This window comes from Bos javanicus, chromosome 13 (genome assembly GCF_032452875.1).
Source record: "Bos javanicus breed banteng chromosome 13, ARS-OSU_banteng_1.0, whole genome shotgun sequence".
Classification (NCBI taxonomy): Eukaryota; Metazoa; Chordata; class Mammalia; order Artiodactyla; family Bovidae; genus Bos; species Bos javanicus.
In genome coordinates, this window is record NC_083880.1 from 6,449,301 (window position 1) to 6,463,866 (window position 14,566).

At 43.2% G+C, this 14,566-nt stretch overlaps 1 protein-coding gene across 1 annotated transcript in view; it reads left to right on the forward strand.

Moving 5' to 3' along the window:
• Positions 1-990: 990 nt before the first annotated feature.
• SPTLC3 (serine palmitoyltransferase long chain base subunit 3) overlaps positions 991-14,566 on the forward strand; it is a 148,076-nt gene continuing 134,500 nt past the window's right edge. Inside the window, exon 1 of the mRNA XM_061435620.1 lies at positions 991-1,491. Coding sequence (XP_061291604.1) covers positions 1,381-1,491 — 111 coding nt within the window. The 5' untranslated portion in view covers positions 991-1,380. The remainder of the gene's footprint in view (positions 1,492-14,566) is intronic.

Sequence of the window (14,566 nt, forward strand, 5' to 3'; positions counted from 1 at the left end):
GAGGCTCTGACAACAGGGCTACTTCTGTCTTTTTGTTGTGTTTGCTTGTTTGTGTTCACTGACCCAAGAAACGCGTTTCTTTTCTAAGTGCCTGATGTTGAAGAAGTCTCCATTCAAGAGGACCATGAGGGCAGGCTTGGGAGGACTCACACAGGCTGTAAATAATTAACGTTGTCCAACAATCTGTCTCATCACAAGGCCTTTAGATCTGTCTGGTGACTAGTGCATTGAGAGAATAAGAACCGATAAGTAAACCAGAGCTATCAGGGCTAGGATGCTGCCTCCAACACCTGTGTTCATAACAAACTCCCCCATCAGAGGTTAGCCCACAAAAAAGGTTTTATCTAACTTTATAGCTGGAGAAATCAAGGTAAAAGAGAGAAAACCACTTTCCCAAGGTCACATAATAAAGGTAATGCAGTTATGCATGTTCAGTCACTCAGTCATGTCCGACTCTTTATGACCCTATGGACTGTAGCCTGCCAGCCTCCTCTGCCCATGGAATTCGCCAAGCTAGGCTGCTGGAGTGGGTTGCCATGCTCTCCTCCAGGGGATCTTCCTGATCCAGAGATTGAACCCACATCTTTCTGGATCACTTAGTCCTTCTTGATGTCACTGGTTTTAACCTGGTAGGTTCTGAATGGTTTTCGTTTGCCATTTTTGCATTATGGTAAAGTATATATGATATCAAATTTACCCTTTTAACCACTGTTAAGTGTATAGTTCAGTGGCATAGGGCACATTCATATGGCAATCATCACCACCATTCATGCCCCGACTTTTTCCATCTTCTCCGACGTTAAAAAGAAACTTCCCATCTCTCCTCCCTCTAGCCCCTGCCAACCACTTCTGAACATTCTTTTACAGCAAAAAGAAGTGTTGACTTTGACCTTGGTTTACAACCAGAAATGTAATTAGATGCAGGAGCAGGGTGAGGAAAGGGTAAATGTCAATTCAGCACTGACTGTCTTCGGGAGGAGACACCTGGGGAGTGTACTGTGGTATGTGTGTGTGTGTGTCTTTAAAAGATTCTCCACCTCCCGGCCAGCCTCCTTACCATTTGCCACTGGGTTTTCCAGCCGGCCGGTTGCCTCAATTCAGGCTAGGAGCTGGCTATCTCCTTTGTAGTTCCAGGAGCAGTTTTGTTGCCATGGAGGCCACAATCTGATTTGAGGAATGTAAAGGTAATCCTTTGCTTTTAGTTCCAAAGATCTGCTCCAAAGATAGGCTGTTGCTCTTCCTCTGGAAAACCCTGATTGGTAGCTTTCCTCCAAGCGCTCAGTCTGAAGTGCTTTATCCTATCTCCTCACCAACTTCAAAAACTCAAGCTCTCCCGGGGCCTCTGGAAGGGAGTCTGTGGCCTCCATCGACTTCCCACAAATGGCTGATCCTGGAGGTGGTGCTGTTTACAATGGGACGCCTCATAATCAGAGTGCCGCCGACTGTCACGGGGGAAACTGCTGGAAGAACGGGGTGGTGAAAGAATCCCAGGTAAGAAGCGATCCCTCCCCCTTCATCTGAATGACCGGGACATTTCAATATTTTGCTGTAAAGCTCTTTGAAGCTGTCCTCATTGAAAGTCCTTGGCAGAAAGTGTTTTCCGTGTTTGGACTCTTTGCTTCGGCTCATTTCAAATGCTTGGCTACTAAAAAGTTTAGATATGGGTTAAGGAGGGAATTTCTTCTTTATACAGGAGAGGAAATATGTAGACCCAAGAGCTTTCAACTCCTAATGTACAAACATCCCTCCTAGACTGTTGTTTTCTCTCAAGAGTTTTAGGGAGCACAGTTGCAAAGGCTAAAATTCTTGAGCTGAATTTCAGTCCCTCAGAAAATCACAACAGGCTGCATTCACCATGCTTCAAAAGAAATAAAAAAGGAAGCGAAAGTAAACGCTGCTGAGATTATGTGGAGTGGGTGGCATTTTCCCCTGGTAGGGTAGGAATGTCTCTCTGTTTGAAAGGCGACTTCTTTTCGGTGTTCCGTGGAGCCTTGTCAGAACTCACAGCTTGATTTGGGGCCAAAGTCTTTCTTTGAAATTTGACATCACAAGCATTCCTTTTTATAAGACACTTCAGAAAGCGTGGCTTATTGTTACATGCTGCACACAGGAACCAAACAGACTTTGAATTGTTTTCCCATGTGAGGCTTTAAAAAATTTTTTTCACTCCTGCTCTGGCAGAATGTTTGAGGGAAACGTGCTGAGGAGGAGGAGGAGGAACCCAAAAAATGTTGTCAGCTTATTCAAAGAGGGAGCCAAGCCGGGTCTGCAAGATACTTGTGAAAACAGTCAGGCAGTCCCCAGCTTCCCACTGGATGCCCAGCCCTCTGCTCTGAGCTGCAGGAGCAGCAGGGTGACCTCACCTGCTTGGGAGCAGATTAGCATAGGCAAACCAGCAGCTTTACTCATGGAAAATGAGAAGCTGAGTGGCAAGGAGCCCACTCGGGAGAACTGGGGGGAAGCGGGGACAAGTCAGGTGGTTCTAAGATCACAGGACAGGTGGGGCTGCTTGGAGGCCAGCTCACGATTCAGTGAATTAAATTCGTGTCCAGGGGACGAAAGAGGTGGAGAGGGGGAATCGCTCTGGAGTCTGGGTCGTTTGTGAATAGGCTGTAGTCTCCAAAATGTGCTCCTCTCTCAACAAAAGCCCTTACCCTAGCCTTGAAGTGCCTACTAAAACCCTCAGGTCTGGCCTCCTCCAGCTGATTATTCGGTCAGTCAAAAAGTGGATTCGGGTTTTTCCATGCTATCTTCCTGACAAACCCGAATGACCTTATTGGCCCTCCCAACATAATGTGAAGAAAAAGTATTTAAGTCTCATTATTCACGTGAGGGGGATCATATTAATTCCCACCAATTCTTCATCACTGCATCAATTCAGATCACTACCACTCAGGACTCTCTTTGCCCCTAAAATGACTGTAACACTGGCCCCTGGCCTACTCACCTTCTGAACCATCCCCACCCTGAGGGCAGAAATGCATTTAGGGGATTCCTTCTTTCTGTCCCTACTTTATCTTGGTTCTGTAACCACCCTCTAGTGTCTGAGGCTAGAGACTTAGCTAGATGGTGACGACCACTCCTAAGTAAGAAGAAAAGCCAGAATCCAGAAGGTTTGTTACTAAATGCTCCTACAAGACTGTAAATAACTTTGAATTCACCCACACTTGCCAAGGAGCAGCAGGAAATATTAGGGCAGCCACTGCCTTTTCTAACAGCTCTTTCTGAGGGAAGGAACATCCAGAACCTATTTGCTCAGATATATTTAGGTGTTACTAAGTTGAAATTGGCTTCCACTGAGAGCCTCAATTATGGCTTAAAAAGTATGTTCCAGAAAGAAGAAACCCTGCTGGGTTCTTAGGGCAGTAGGGCAGACGAGGGTCTGTTTTCCCCTCTGTGGTTGTGGGTGTGGTCGCCTTTCCCATCATGATCCTCAGTCACCGGCTTTGGCCCATTTCACTTTGAGGACACCCTAAGCAAACTGAGTCTTGACCAAAAGCCTTGCAGCTTGAACCCAGTCCTCGTAGAACAAACTCACTCTTGGAACCCAGCCACCATGTTTGAAGGAAGCCATTGCAGCTCAGGAGAAGCCCAAGCAGAGAAAGACCAAGTAACCCAGGACAGATGTGGCACCAGCTGGTAGACGGAGTGAGTCAGCTGTCTTAGAAGTGGGTGCCCCAGCCCTGGAGTCTGTCTGTTCCAATTGTACTTCATGGAGTAGAGATGACTTGTCCCTACTGCTGCTAAGTTGCTTCAGTTGTGTCCGACCGTTTGTGATCCCATGGGCTGTAGCCCTCCGCATGCTCCTCTGTCCGTGGGATTCTCCAGGCAAGAATACTGGAGTGGCTTGCCATTTCCTTCTCCATGTCCCCCCAGCCTTGCTCAGATTACAGATTCTTGAGCAAACAAGAATCGTTGTTCTAAGAATGGTGGTGATTTATTAAACCACAATAAACATGTAAACACATGGATATTCTATTTCTTTAAAATGCCTAGAAAAATCATTCTACAGTCTTATTACAACCATTCTCAATGCCTTCAATTTGAGGAAACAGTTTTGCCCATCAATCTTTGGCAAAGATTCCTTTTCCTAACCTTTATATTTTTATTTTGTTTTATTTTGTATTTTGCATAAGGACTTAACGTGAGTGTCTGGCTGGTAAAACCAAACACAATGAACTCATATGACATCAGTGCAAAAGCACAATCGTTTCAGATCAGATCAGATCAGTCGCTCAGTCATTTCCGACTCTTTGCGACCCCATGAATCGCAGCACACCAGGCCTCCCTGTCCATCACCAACTCCCGGACTTCACTCAGACTCATGTCCATCGAGTCAGTGATGCCATCCAGCCATCTCATCTCCTGTCGTCCCCTTCTCCTCCTGCCCCCAATCCCTCCCAGCATCAGAGTCTTTTCCAATGAGTCAACTCTTCGCATGAGGTGGCCAAAATACTGGAGTTTCAGCTTTAGCATCATTCCTTCCAAAGAAATCCCAGAGCTGATCTCCTTCAGAATGCACTGGTTGGATCTCCTTGCAGTTCAAGGGACTCTCAAGAGTCTTCTCCAACACCACAGTTCAAAAGCATCAATTCTTTGGTGCTCAGCCTTCTTCGCAGTCCAACTCTCACATCCATACATGACCACAGGTAAAACCATAACCTTGACTAGACAGATCTTTGTTGGCAAAGTAATGTCTCTGCTTTTGAATATGCTATCTAGGTTAGTAATAACTTTCCTTCCAAGGAGTAAGCATCTTTTAATTTTGTGGCTGCAATCACCATCTGCAGTGATTTTGGAGCCCAGAAAAATAAAGTCTGACACTGTTTCCACTGTTTCCTCATCTATTTCCCATACAGTGATGGGACCGGATGCCATGATCTTCGTTTTCTGAATGTTGAGCTTTAAGCCAACTTTTTCACTCTCCACTTTCACTTTCATCAAGAGGCTTTTGAGTTCCTCTTCACTTTCTGCCATGAGGGTGGTGTCATCTGCATATCTGAGGTTATTGCTATTTCTCCCGGCAATCTTGATTCCAGTTTGTGTTTCTTCCAGTCCAGCATTTCTCATGATGTACTCTGCATGTAAGTTAAATAAACAGGGTGACAATATACAGCCTTGACGAACTCCTTTTCCTATTTGGAACCAGTCTATTTTTCCATGTCCGGTTTTAACTGTTGCTTCCTGACCTGCATACAAATTTCTCAAGAGGCAGATCAGGTGTTCTGGTATTCCCATCTCTCAGAATTTTCCACAGTTTATTGTGATCCACACAGTCAAAGGCTTTGGCATAGTCAATAAAGCAGAAATAGATGTTTTTCTGGAACTGCTTTCTTTTTCCATGATCCAGCGGATGTTGGCAATTTGATCACTGGTTCCTCTGCCTTTTCTAAAACCAGCTTGAACATCTGGAAGTTCACGGTTCACATATTGCTGAAGCCTGGCTTGGAGAATTTTGAACATTACTTTACTAGCGTGTGAGATGAGTGCAATTGTGTGGTAGTTTGAGCATTCTTTGGCATTGCCTTTCTTTGGGATTGGAATGAAAACTGACCTTTTCCAGTCCTGTGGCCACTGCAGAGTTTTCCAAATTTGCTGGCATATTGAGTGCAGCACTTTCACAACATCATCTTTCAGGATTTGGAATAGCTCAACTGGAATTCCATCACCTCCACTAGCTTTGTTCATAGTGATGCTTTCTAAGGCCCACCTGACTTCACATTCCAGGATGTCTGGCTCTAGGTCAGTGATCACACCATCGTGATTATCTGGGTCATGAAGATCTTTTTTGTACAGTTCTTCTGTGTATTCTTGCCATCTCTTCTTAATATCTTCTGCTTCTGTTAGGTCCATACCATTTCTGTCCTCTATCGAGCTCATCTTTGCATGAAATGTTCCTTTGGTATCTCTGATTTTCTTGAAGAGATCCCTAGTCTTTCCCATTCTGTTGTTTTCCTCTATTTCTTTGCATTGATCGCTGAAGAAGGCTTTCTTATCTCTTCTTGCTATTCTTTGGAACTCTGCATTCAGATGTTTATATCTTTCCTTTTCTCCTTTGCTTTTCACTTCTCTTCTTTTCACAGCTATTTGTAAGGCCTCCCCAGACAGCCATTTTGCTTTTTTGCATTTCTTTTCTATGGGAATGGTCTTGATCCCTGTCTCCTGGACAATGTCACGAACCTCATTCCATAGTTTATCAGGCACTCTATCTATCAGATCTAGGCCCTTAAATCTATTTCTCACTTCCACTGTATAATCATAAGGGATTTGATTTAGGTCATACCTGAATGGTCTAGTGGTTTTCCCTACTTTCTTCAATTTAAGTCTGAATTTAGCAATAAGGAGTTCATGGTCTGAGCCACAGTCAGCTCCTGGTCTTGTTTTTGCTGACTGTATAGAGCTTCTCCATCTTTGTCTGCAAAGAATATAATCAGTCTGATTTCGGTGTTGACCATCTGGTGATGTCCATGTATAGAGCCTTCTCTTGTGTTGTTGGAACAGGGTGTTTGTTATGACCAGTGCATTTTCTTGGCAAAACTCTATGTCTTTGCCCAGCTTCATTCCATATTCCAAGGCCAAATTTGCCTGTTACTCCAGGTGTTTCTTGACTTCCTACTTTTGCATTCCAGTCCCCTATAATGAAGAGGACATCTTTTTTGGGTGTTAGTTCTAAAAGGTCTTGTAGGTCTTCATAGACCCGTTCAACTTCAGCTTCTTCAGCATTACTAGTTGGGGCATAGACTTGGATTACTGTGATATTGAATGGTTTGCCTTGGAAACGAACAGAGATCATTCTGTTATTTTTGAGATTGCATCCAAGTACTGCATTTCGGACTCTTTTGTTGACCATGATGGCCACTCCATTTCTTCTGAGGGATTCCTGCCCGCAGTAGTAGATATAATAGTCATCTGAGTTAAATTCACCCATTCCAGTCCATTTCAGTTCGCTGATTCCTAGAATGTCGACATTCACTCTTGCCATCTCTTGTTTGATCACTTCCAATTTGCCTTGATTCATGGACCTGACATTCCAGGTTCCTATGCAATATTGCTCTTTACAGCATCGGACCTTGCTTCTATCACCAGTCACATCCACAGCTGGGTATTGTTTTTGCTTTGGCTCCATCCCTTCATTCTTTCTGGAGTTATTTCTCACTGATCTCCAGTAGCATATTGGGCACCTACTGACCTGCGGAGAAGGCAGTGGCACCCTACTCCAGTACTCTTGCCTGGAAAATCCCATGGACAGAGGAGCCTGGTAGGCTGCAGTCCATGGGGTCACTAAGAGTCGGACACGACTGAGCGACTTCACTTCCAATTTTCCCTTTCATGCACGGGAGAAGGAAATGGCAACCCACTCCAGCGTTCTTGCCTGGAAAATCCCAGGGACAGGGGAGCCTCATGGGCTGCCATCTCTGGGGTCACACAGAGTCGGACACAACTGAAGCAACTTAGCAGTAGCAGCAACTGACCTGGGGAGTTTATCTTTCAGTATCCTATCATTTTGCCTTTTTATACTGTTCATAGGGTTCTCAAGGCAAGAATACTGAAGTGGTTTGCCATTCCCTTCTCCAGTGGACCACATTCTGTCAAATCGGGTTGCCCCACGGGCATGGCTTAGTTTCATTGAGTTAGACAAGGCTGTGGTCCTAGTGTGATTAGATTGACTAGTTTTCTGTGAGTATGGTTTCAGTGTATTTGCCCTCTGATGCCCTCTTGCAACACCCACCTTCTTGGGTTTCTCTTACCTTGGGCGTGGGGTATCTTTTCACAGCTGCTCCAGCAAAGCGTAGCCATCGCTCCTTACCTTGGACGAGGGGTATCTCCTCACCGCTGCCCTTCCTGACCTTCAATGTGGGATAGCTCCTCTAGGCCCTCCTGCGCCCGCACAGCCATGGCTCCTTGGACGTGGGGTTGCTCCTCCTGGCCACCACCCCTGGCCTCATGCTGTCAAATCCAAAGTGTAATCATTCAACCTGAGGAGGTCTGTAACTTGCTGCCTTATCTAAGAAATAGCAGGCAAAGAAGGATGCATGCGTTCAGGTTTAGCTGTTTTGTTGATTGAAAGAATATATATTTTAAAGTATATTTCATATCTTCCAATTATAAATTAATTTTATCTATCGGTTAAAGTTTCCTAGAAAATGATTCTCTTTAGAAACACAGGTAGATTGACGTTAACCTAATTATTCTCAAGGAATCCACTCCAGTTATTTTAAAATACACTTCTTTTAATCTTCCTACTAAGTATTGTCATCTCTCTTAGTTGGCCTGAACTAATGTTTTAATGAAATTCTAAAGTATCCTAACCCATAAATTCATGTGAGAAGTTGTTGCCACCATATTATGATAGAAAGTCATAGGGCCATTCATTCACCAATTAAACATTTGGAAACAAACACTATGAGCAGGGCTCAGAGAAGTATTCAAAACTCTTCTCCATAATCTACTTCATCCATCACAATTCTCTCTAAATAATGCTTCACTCAAAAGCTTTCCACATTGCAGATCGTTTGATTACAGCAGAGGTTGAGATGACAAATACCCAGCAGGCTGGCAAGGCCCGGGGTGGACAATAGAAAGAGGTCAGCGTGGGTTAAGTCTTCCCAGGTGGCTCAGCAGTAAAGAGTCTGCCTGCCAAGCAGGAGACACAGGATCAATATCTGGATCAGCAAGATCCCCTGGAGAAGGGAAGAGCAACCCACTCCAGTATTCTTGCTTGGAAAATCCCACAGGCAGAGGAGCCTGGCAGGTTGCAGCCCACGGGGTTGCAAAGAGTCCAACATGACTCAGCAACTAAACAACAGTAACAAAGCACGGGTTTGCCCAAGTAGAGCAAAGCAACTCAGGTAACAACAACAGCAACTACTCAGGACGCTGTTGTGTTGACAGATGTTATGATTTTCAAAAGAAGCTGGAAATCCAGATGGGGGAGGAGGGGAAGAGAATATCCTAATTTTTAAGGATTGTCATTTAATCCTTCAAAAGGCCAGTAGTGTAGATTTCAAGGAGACATTGCTACCAGCCACAAGTCTGTAATCTCTGAACTAGTGTTTAGTCACTAAGTTCTGTCCAACTCTTTGTGACCCCATGGACTATAGCCCACTAGACTCCTGCATCCATGGGATTTTCCCCACAAGAATACTAGAGTGGGTTGCCATTTCCTTCTTCAGGGGATCTTCCAGAGCCAGGGATTGAAACTGCATCTCCCACATCTCCAGCATTGCAGGCAGACTCTTTACCGCTGAGCCACCAGGGAAGTCCCTCTGATGAGAAAAATAAGAGGTCCTAAATAGAGTGATTCAGGGAACTTGGGTCTTCTTAATTTAGACTTATTTTATATATTTTTAAAAGCAATAGGTGTATCTTACTTCTTAATTTTCTTGACTTGTTATATTAACACATATTCCTGGAGTGTGCAAGTTTGAGGAACAACTCTGACTCCACCATGTATACTGGGTTTCCCAGACTGACCCTGATTTCAAATAATAGGTGTCAAGAAGTCACAGAACTGACACCATTTTACTGCTCAATCTTCCTCTCTCAAACTTCATAGGAAGTGACATACAAACTTTTTGTTAGATAGTGCACTCATATATCTTGGTGACCATTATTATTCTCTGGCTATGATATAACTGGGTCTTCAAAAGTTGCCCAGGAAAACGGCTATGTGTAAATATGATTATCCTGTCAACTACAAGTTATACCTGACTGTTCTTTCCCTGCCATGTAGAGCTTATCCTTTGGAAAGTCAAGGATCCTTTGGGATATTTTCTTTATTGCAGAATTTTCCATGTAGAAGGCTCATGTGTTCCTAGACTTTCTCGGGTCCCCAGATTAAGAACCTTAACTCTCACACCCCGATCAGAAAAACCAACAAACCCGTCTTTCCAGAGAAGACAGGGTAAAGGGATTCATAAATTGATTTACCAAGGAGGAAAAAACAAAAACAAAAACAAAAACCACACACACACAGAGTGAAGCCAAAGTGATTCAACAAGACCACTTGTTATTAATCTATTTAAAAACTTTATATTAGAATTTTGTACCCCACTTTTTAATACTATTTTCATATTTCTTTTACTATAAAACTACATTTATATCCCGCCTTACAACCTTGAGTAAAAATGAACTCTCCAGGGAGATATTTCTTTTCTGGTGGCTTTTCACAACCCAGCAGCCCTCAGGATTTCCCAGGGAACCCCTTAAGGAAGAATGATAGCAGGAAAACGAGCTTTGACCTCAGCTAGAATTCAGAGAAGGCAATGGCACCCCACTCCAGTACTCTTGCCTGGAAATCCCATGGACGGAGGAGCCTGGTAGGCTGCAGTCCATGGGGTCTCGAAGAGTCGGACACGACTGAGTGACTTCACTTTCAATTTTCACTTTCATGCATTGGAGAAGGAAATGGCAACCCACTCCAGTGTTCTTGCCTGGAGAATCCCAGGGACGGCGGAGCCTGGTGGGCTGCCGTCTATGGGGTCGCCCAGAGTCGGACACGATTGAAGCGACTTAGCAGCAGCAGCAGCATTGGGTTTGAGTCCTAGTTTGCCCCTTACTAGCCGTGCCTCATCGGAAAAGTCGCTTCATGTCTCTGATCCATACCTCATAAGGCAATGCTGAAGATTTGATGAGATAGTGTATTCTAGGCTCTCAGTAACTCTCACATGTGTAGTCGACAATAAATGGTAGCTTTTATCTCTGGAAGTTAGCCTGCAGCTATCTCTTACTCCTCTACTGCTATTTTAAGAATGTTCAATACAATGCCTGGCATGTAACAGAGGCTCAAAAAATGATAGTTTTATGCCTTGAATTCCCTTATCCAGTGGTGGCTTTATTTTACTTGGTCTGTCGGCAGCACTTGACACAAATAATCATTCCTCCTCCTTCAATCACTTTGCTCTCTTGGCTTCCAGGTATGACCCTCTTATACCACCAGCTCTTCCTTTGCAGTGTCTATTCCTGGCTTTACTCATCTCCTTGACCTTTAAACAGTGGAGTGACCCAAGGCTCAGTCCTTGTACCCCTTCTCTTTCCTAACTGTAAATACCTCCTGATTGGACCTTGCCCCATCACTATACGAACATCACTATCCATGTTTATGTATTATGCGTACATATGCCATTTCCAATAGCTTACTTGATATTTCACTTGGAGGATCAAAGTCATCTCCAACTTAACCTGCCCAAAACTGAGCCCCTGATACTCCTTCTATCCCAAACATGCTTCCTTTATAGCCTTTCCCATTGCAGAAAATGACAACTCTAGTCTTCCAGTAGCTCAAACCAAAAACATGGAATCGTTCATGACTTTTTCATTCTACATTGAATGAGTCAGCAAATTCATGATCCTCCCTTCACAAGATATCCAGAATCTGACCACTCCTCACCTCCCCACAGCAACCTCTCTGGTCTCAGCCCCCACAATCTCTCACCTTGATCGTTTTGGAAGCCTCATCCTTTTTCCCCATTCTCTGGTTATCCACTACTGAATAACCACCCATACCAACACAGAGCAATGCTAAACAACAGCCATTCGCTATGATCATGGACTCTGCTGGGTAGGAAAACACCCTGCAGAGATAGCTCTTCCTGGTTCCATGATACCTAGGACTTTGACTGCAGGACCTAGAACAGCTGAGCCTGGAGCATTCGCCTGCAAGATAGAGTCCTCAATCCCATGACCCATGCAGTCTGAGATGGCTGAGAAACAGGGCAAGCCAAGACTGTGGGCTGCATTGCCCGTATGTCCCCACCAGCAGGGAGGGCTCCAAGAGTTTTCTCGTAAGTAAAGCAGAACTTTCACAGCCTTCTGTACCCTAGCCTCAGAGGTCAGCTTCATGAACACCTATTGAAGCAGTCACAAGCCCACCAGCTTCAAGCACAGTCTTTGAGAATAAACAGGCATATAATGCCTACTTAGATTTTTACCAAAAGTAAAGGAGTAAATTTAAGAATATGCTTGGAAAGCAAGTTGATGATGCTCTTATTGTATTTGTTATGATGTTACTTTGATCGAGGCAGACTGGCTTTATTATGCAAGACTCTTGTAAGTGTAGAGATATTTTTTTTCAATTGCATTGTATTTTTTTTCATTGGTATTATAAATGAAGACAGAACAAAGTAGAATGCTTTGTGATGTCGTATGGCAATTGCATTTTTTGTCTTTCTCTGGGTAAAAATGTATTAGATCTGTAGTTAAAGTCTTTTTTGAAAGCAAAAGCAAACAAACAAATTTAAAAAAACAAACACCTACCTCTCAATGGAAAGATGATTAAAAAGCTTATAGACATCTTTTAAATTTCATACCCTGCTTCCACCCCTGCGCCCCCTCCACTACGATCAGCAAGACTGCTCTCAATACAGCAGCAGAATGATCCTTTTGAAATGACATCAAGAGCTTGGTGTCATTTGGGCAGAGTGAGCTTCTGCCCAGATCCTCCCCATGGACCCCATTTCACTCAGAGTAAAAGCTGAGATCCTTACAATGACCACAGGCACCATGGGCACTCTGATCCATCCATGACTCAGCTCTTGCCCCTTTCTGGGTGCTTGGGGTGTTCTAGTCACACTTGAGCCAGGAGCCCAGGACCTGCCCACCTGGGGATATCCCTACATCCTCTCCCATTTGTACTTCCCAGAAATCCACGTGACTATACCTCCCTCCTTTCAAGTCAAATGCTACTCACAATCCTATCAAAATTGCAAACCTCCTTGCTTCCTGCCTCCCTTAACTGCTTGTTTTCTTTAGTACTTAACACCATCTGCATGTATACACATAGATTTATTTCCTCTGTATTTGTCTGCCTCTGGTTCTAGAATGGGAGCTAGGCTCTAGCTGAGATTTCCATCTTACTCACTGCTGAATCCCCGGAACCTCAACCAGAGCCAGTACACAGTAGGTGCTCAATAATAGTTGCACAGTGATTAAAGACCTGATTTCAGCTTGCTTTATTTCCTTTGCTGGTTCTGGTTCTTTAAAAGATGGAAAAGGCCCCACCCATATGATACATAGTCTACTTTGTAGGTTTTGAACTGTCTAACCTCTTATTAATTAATTACTAATTTAATTATTAGTAATTAATTAATTAGTAATGAAAGGTTTCCTATCCTTTGTTGGAGAACGTAACTACTGTTTACTTCCCTCTTTTTAAACATCAGTAGATTGCTAGATTATTTTGTGTGACCAGGTCACTACATACTTTTTATGTTGATATCCAAATATTAGGTATAATCTAAGCCTGGGGTTAGGGAATGTGCTTTCAGCAAGAAGAACTTTTTAAAGGAAATTAAAAAAGAAATAAATGTTATTAATTTATCCTGATGATTCTACTACCTCTTAATAGAAGATGAAATATGCCTGGATTAGAAGGAAAATAACTAATACCTCAGGGTATAGAGACCTGTTATCTGGTTTTAATAAAAATTCTGCATTCTCAGGATCGCATATCCAAGAAAAACCAGAATAACTTGCTTTCCCATTCATGACCCTGTATATGAGATGATTTTTAATATTTAATTTAACAAATTTTGCATCACACTGTATGCTAGGAATTTTCTAAATACAAGCTTATTTGATTCTCAGAACCTTATGAACTTAATTATGCAAAGCATTTTTATATTATAGAAAAGTTCAGTAAATTTGCTTAAGATTAAACCTCCTGTTAGTGGAGACTGGCCCCAAGGTCTGTGTTTTTAATCATTAGAAGAAAAAAAAAAAGCCTTTTCTTTAAACTTTTTTTTTTGTGAATAATTTCAAACTTACAGAAAATTAAAAGAGTTCTGCAGTGAATACTCATATACCTACCACATAGAATCTGCAATTAACATTTTATTGTATTTGTTTCACCACGCTTTTTTCTGTCTGCACATCCCTCTACTCAGCCATCAATCCATATGTTTGGTGCATTTCAAAGAAAATTGTAAAATCAGCACATCCAACCCCTAAGTATTAGCCGGACTGCAATATTTGTCCATAGCTCTTTTTTTTTTTTCTTTTGAGGCAAAATTTACATTGAATTTTGGCTTATATCACCTTTTGATTTCTCTTGTTGAAAAGAGTTCCATAATGTAGTTTTGACTGTAGCAAGATTTATAAAAACCACTCACTTGACATTGGAGAGCTTAACCTCTGGACAAAACAACTGAGTGGTGTGTAAATTCACATCTAGTGAGATGGAAGATGGGCTTCCCAGGTGGCTCTAGTGGTAAAGAACATGCCTGCTAATGCAGCAGACATAAGAGACGCAGGTTTGATCGCTGGGTCAGGAAGATCCCCTGGAGGAGGGCATGGCAGCCCCCTCCAGTATCCTTGCCTGCGAAATCCCATGGACAGAGAAGCCTGGAGGGCTACAGTCTGTAGGGTCGCAAAGAGTCGGACGCAACTGAAGCGACTTAGCCCAGCACAGCAGAGATGAAATAAGGACTCAGCAGAGCCGCTCCCTCTTGAGAAACTCCCCTGCTGTACATCTGTAATTCTGCAGAGATCAAGAGCCATTTTCCTCTTTTTTTTTTCTTTAGTATAATCCAGCGAACAGGAAAGGAACTTAGTATAGAAATTCTTACAT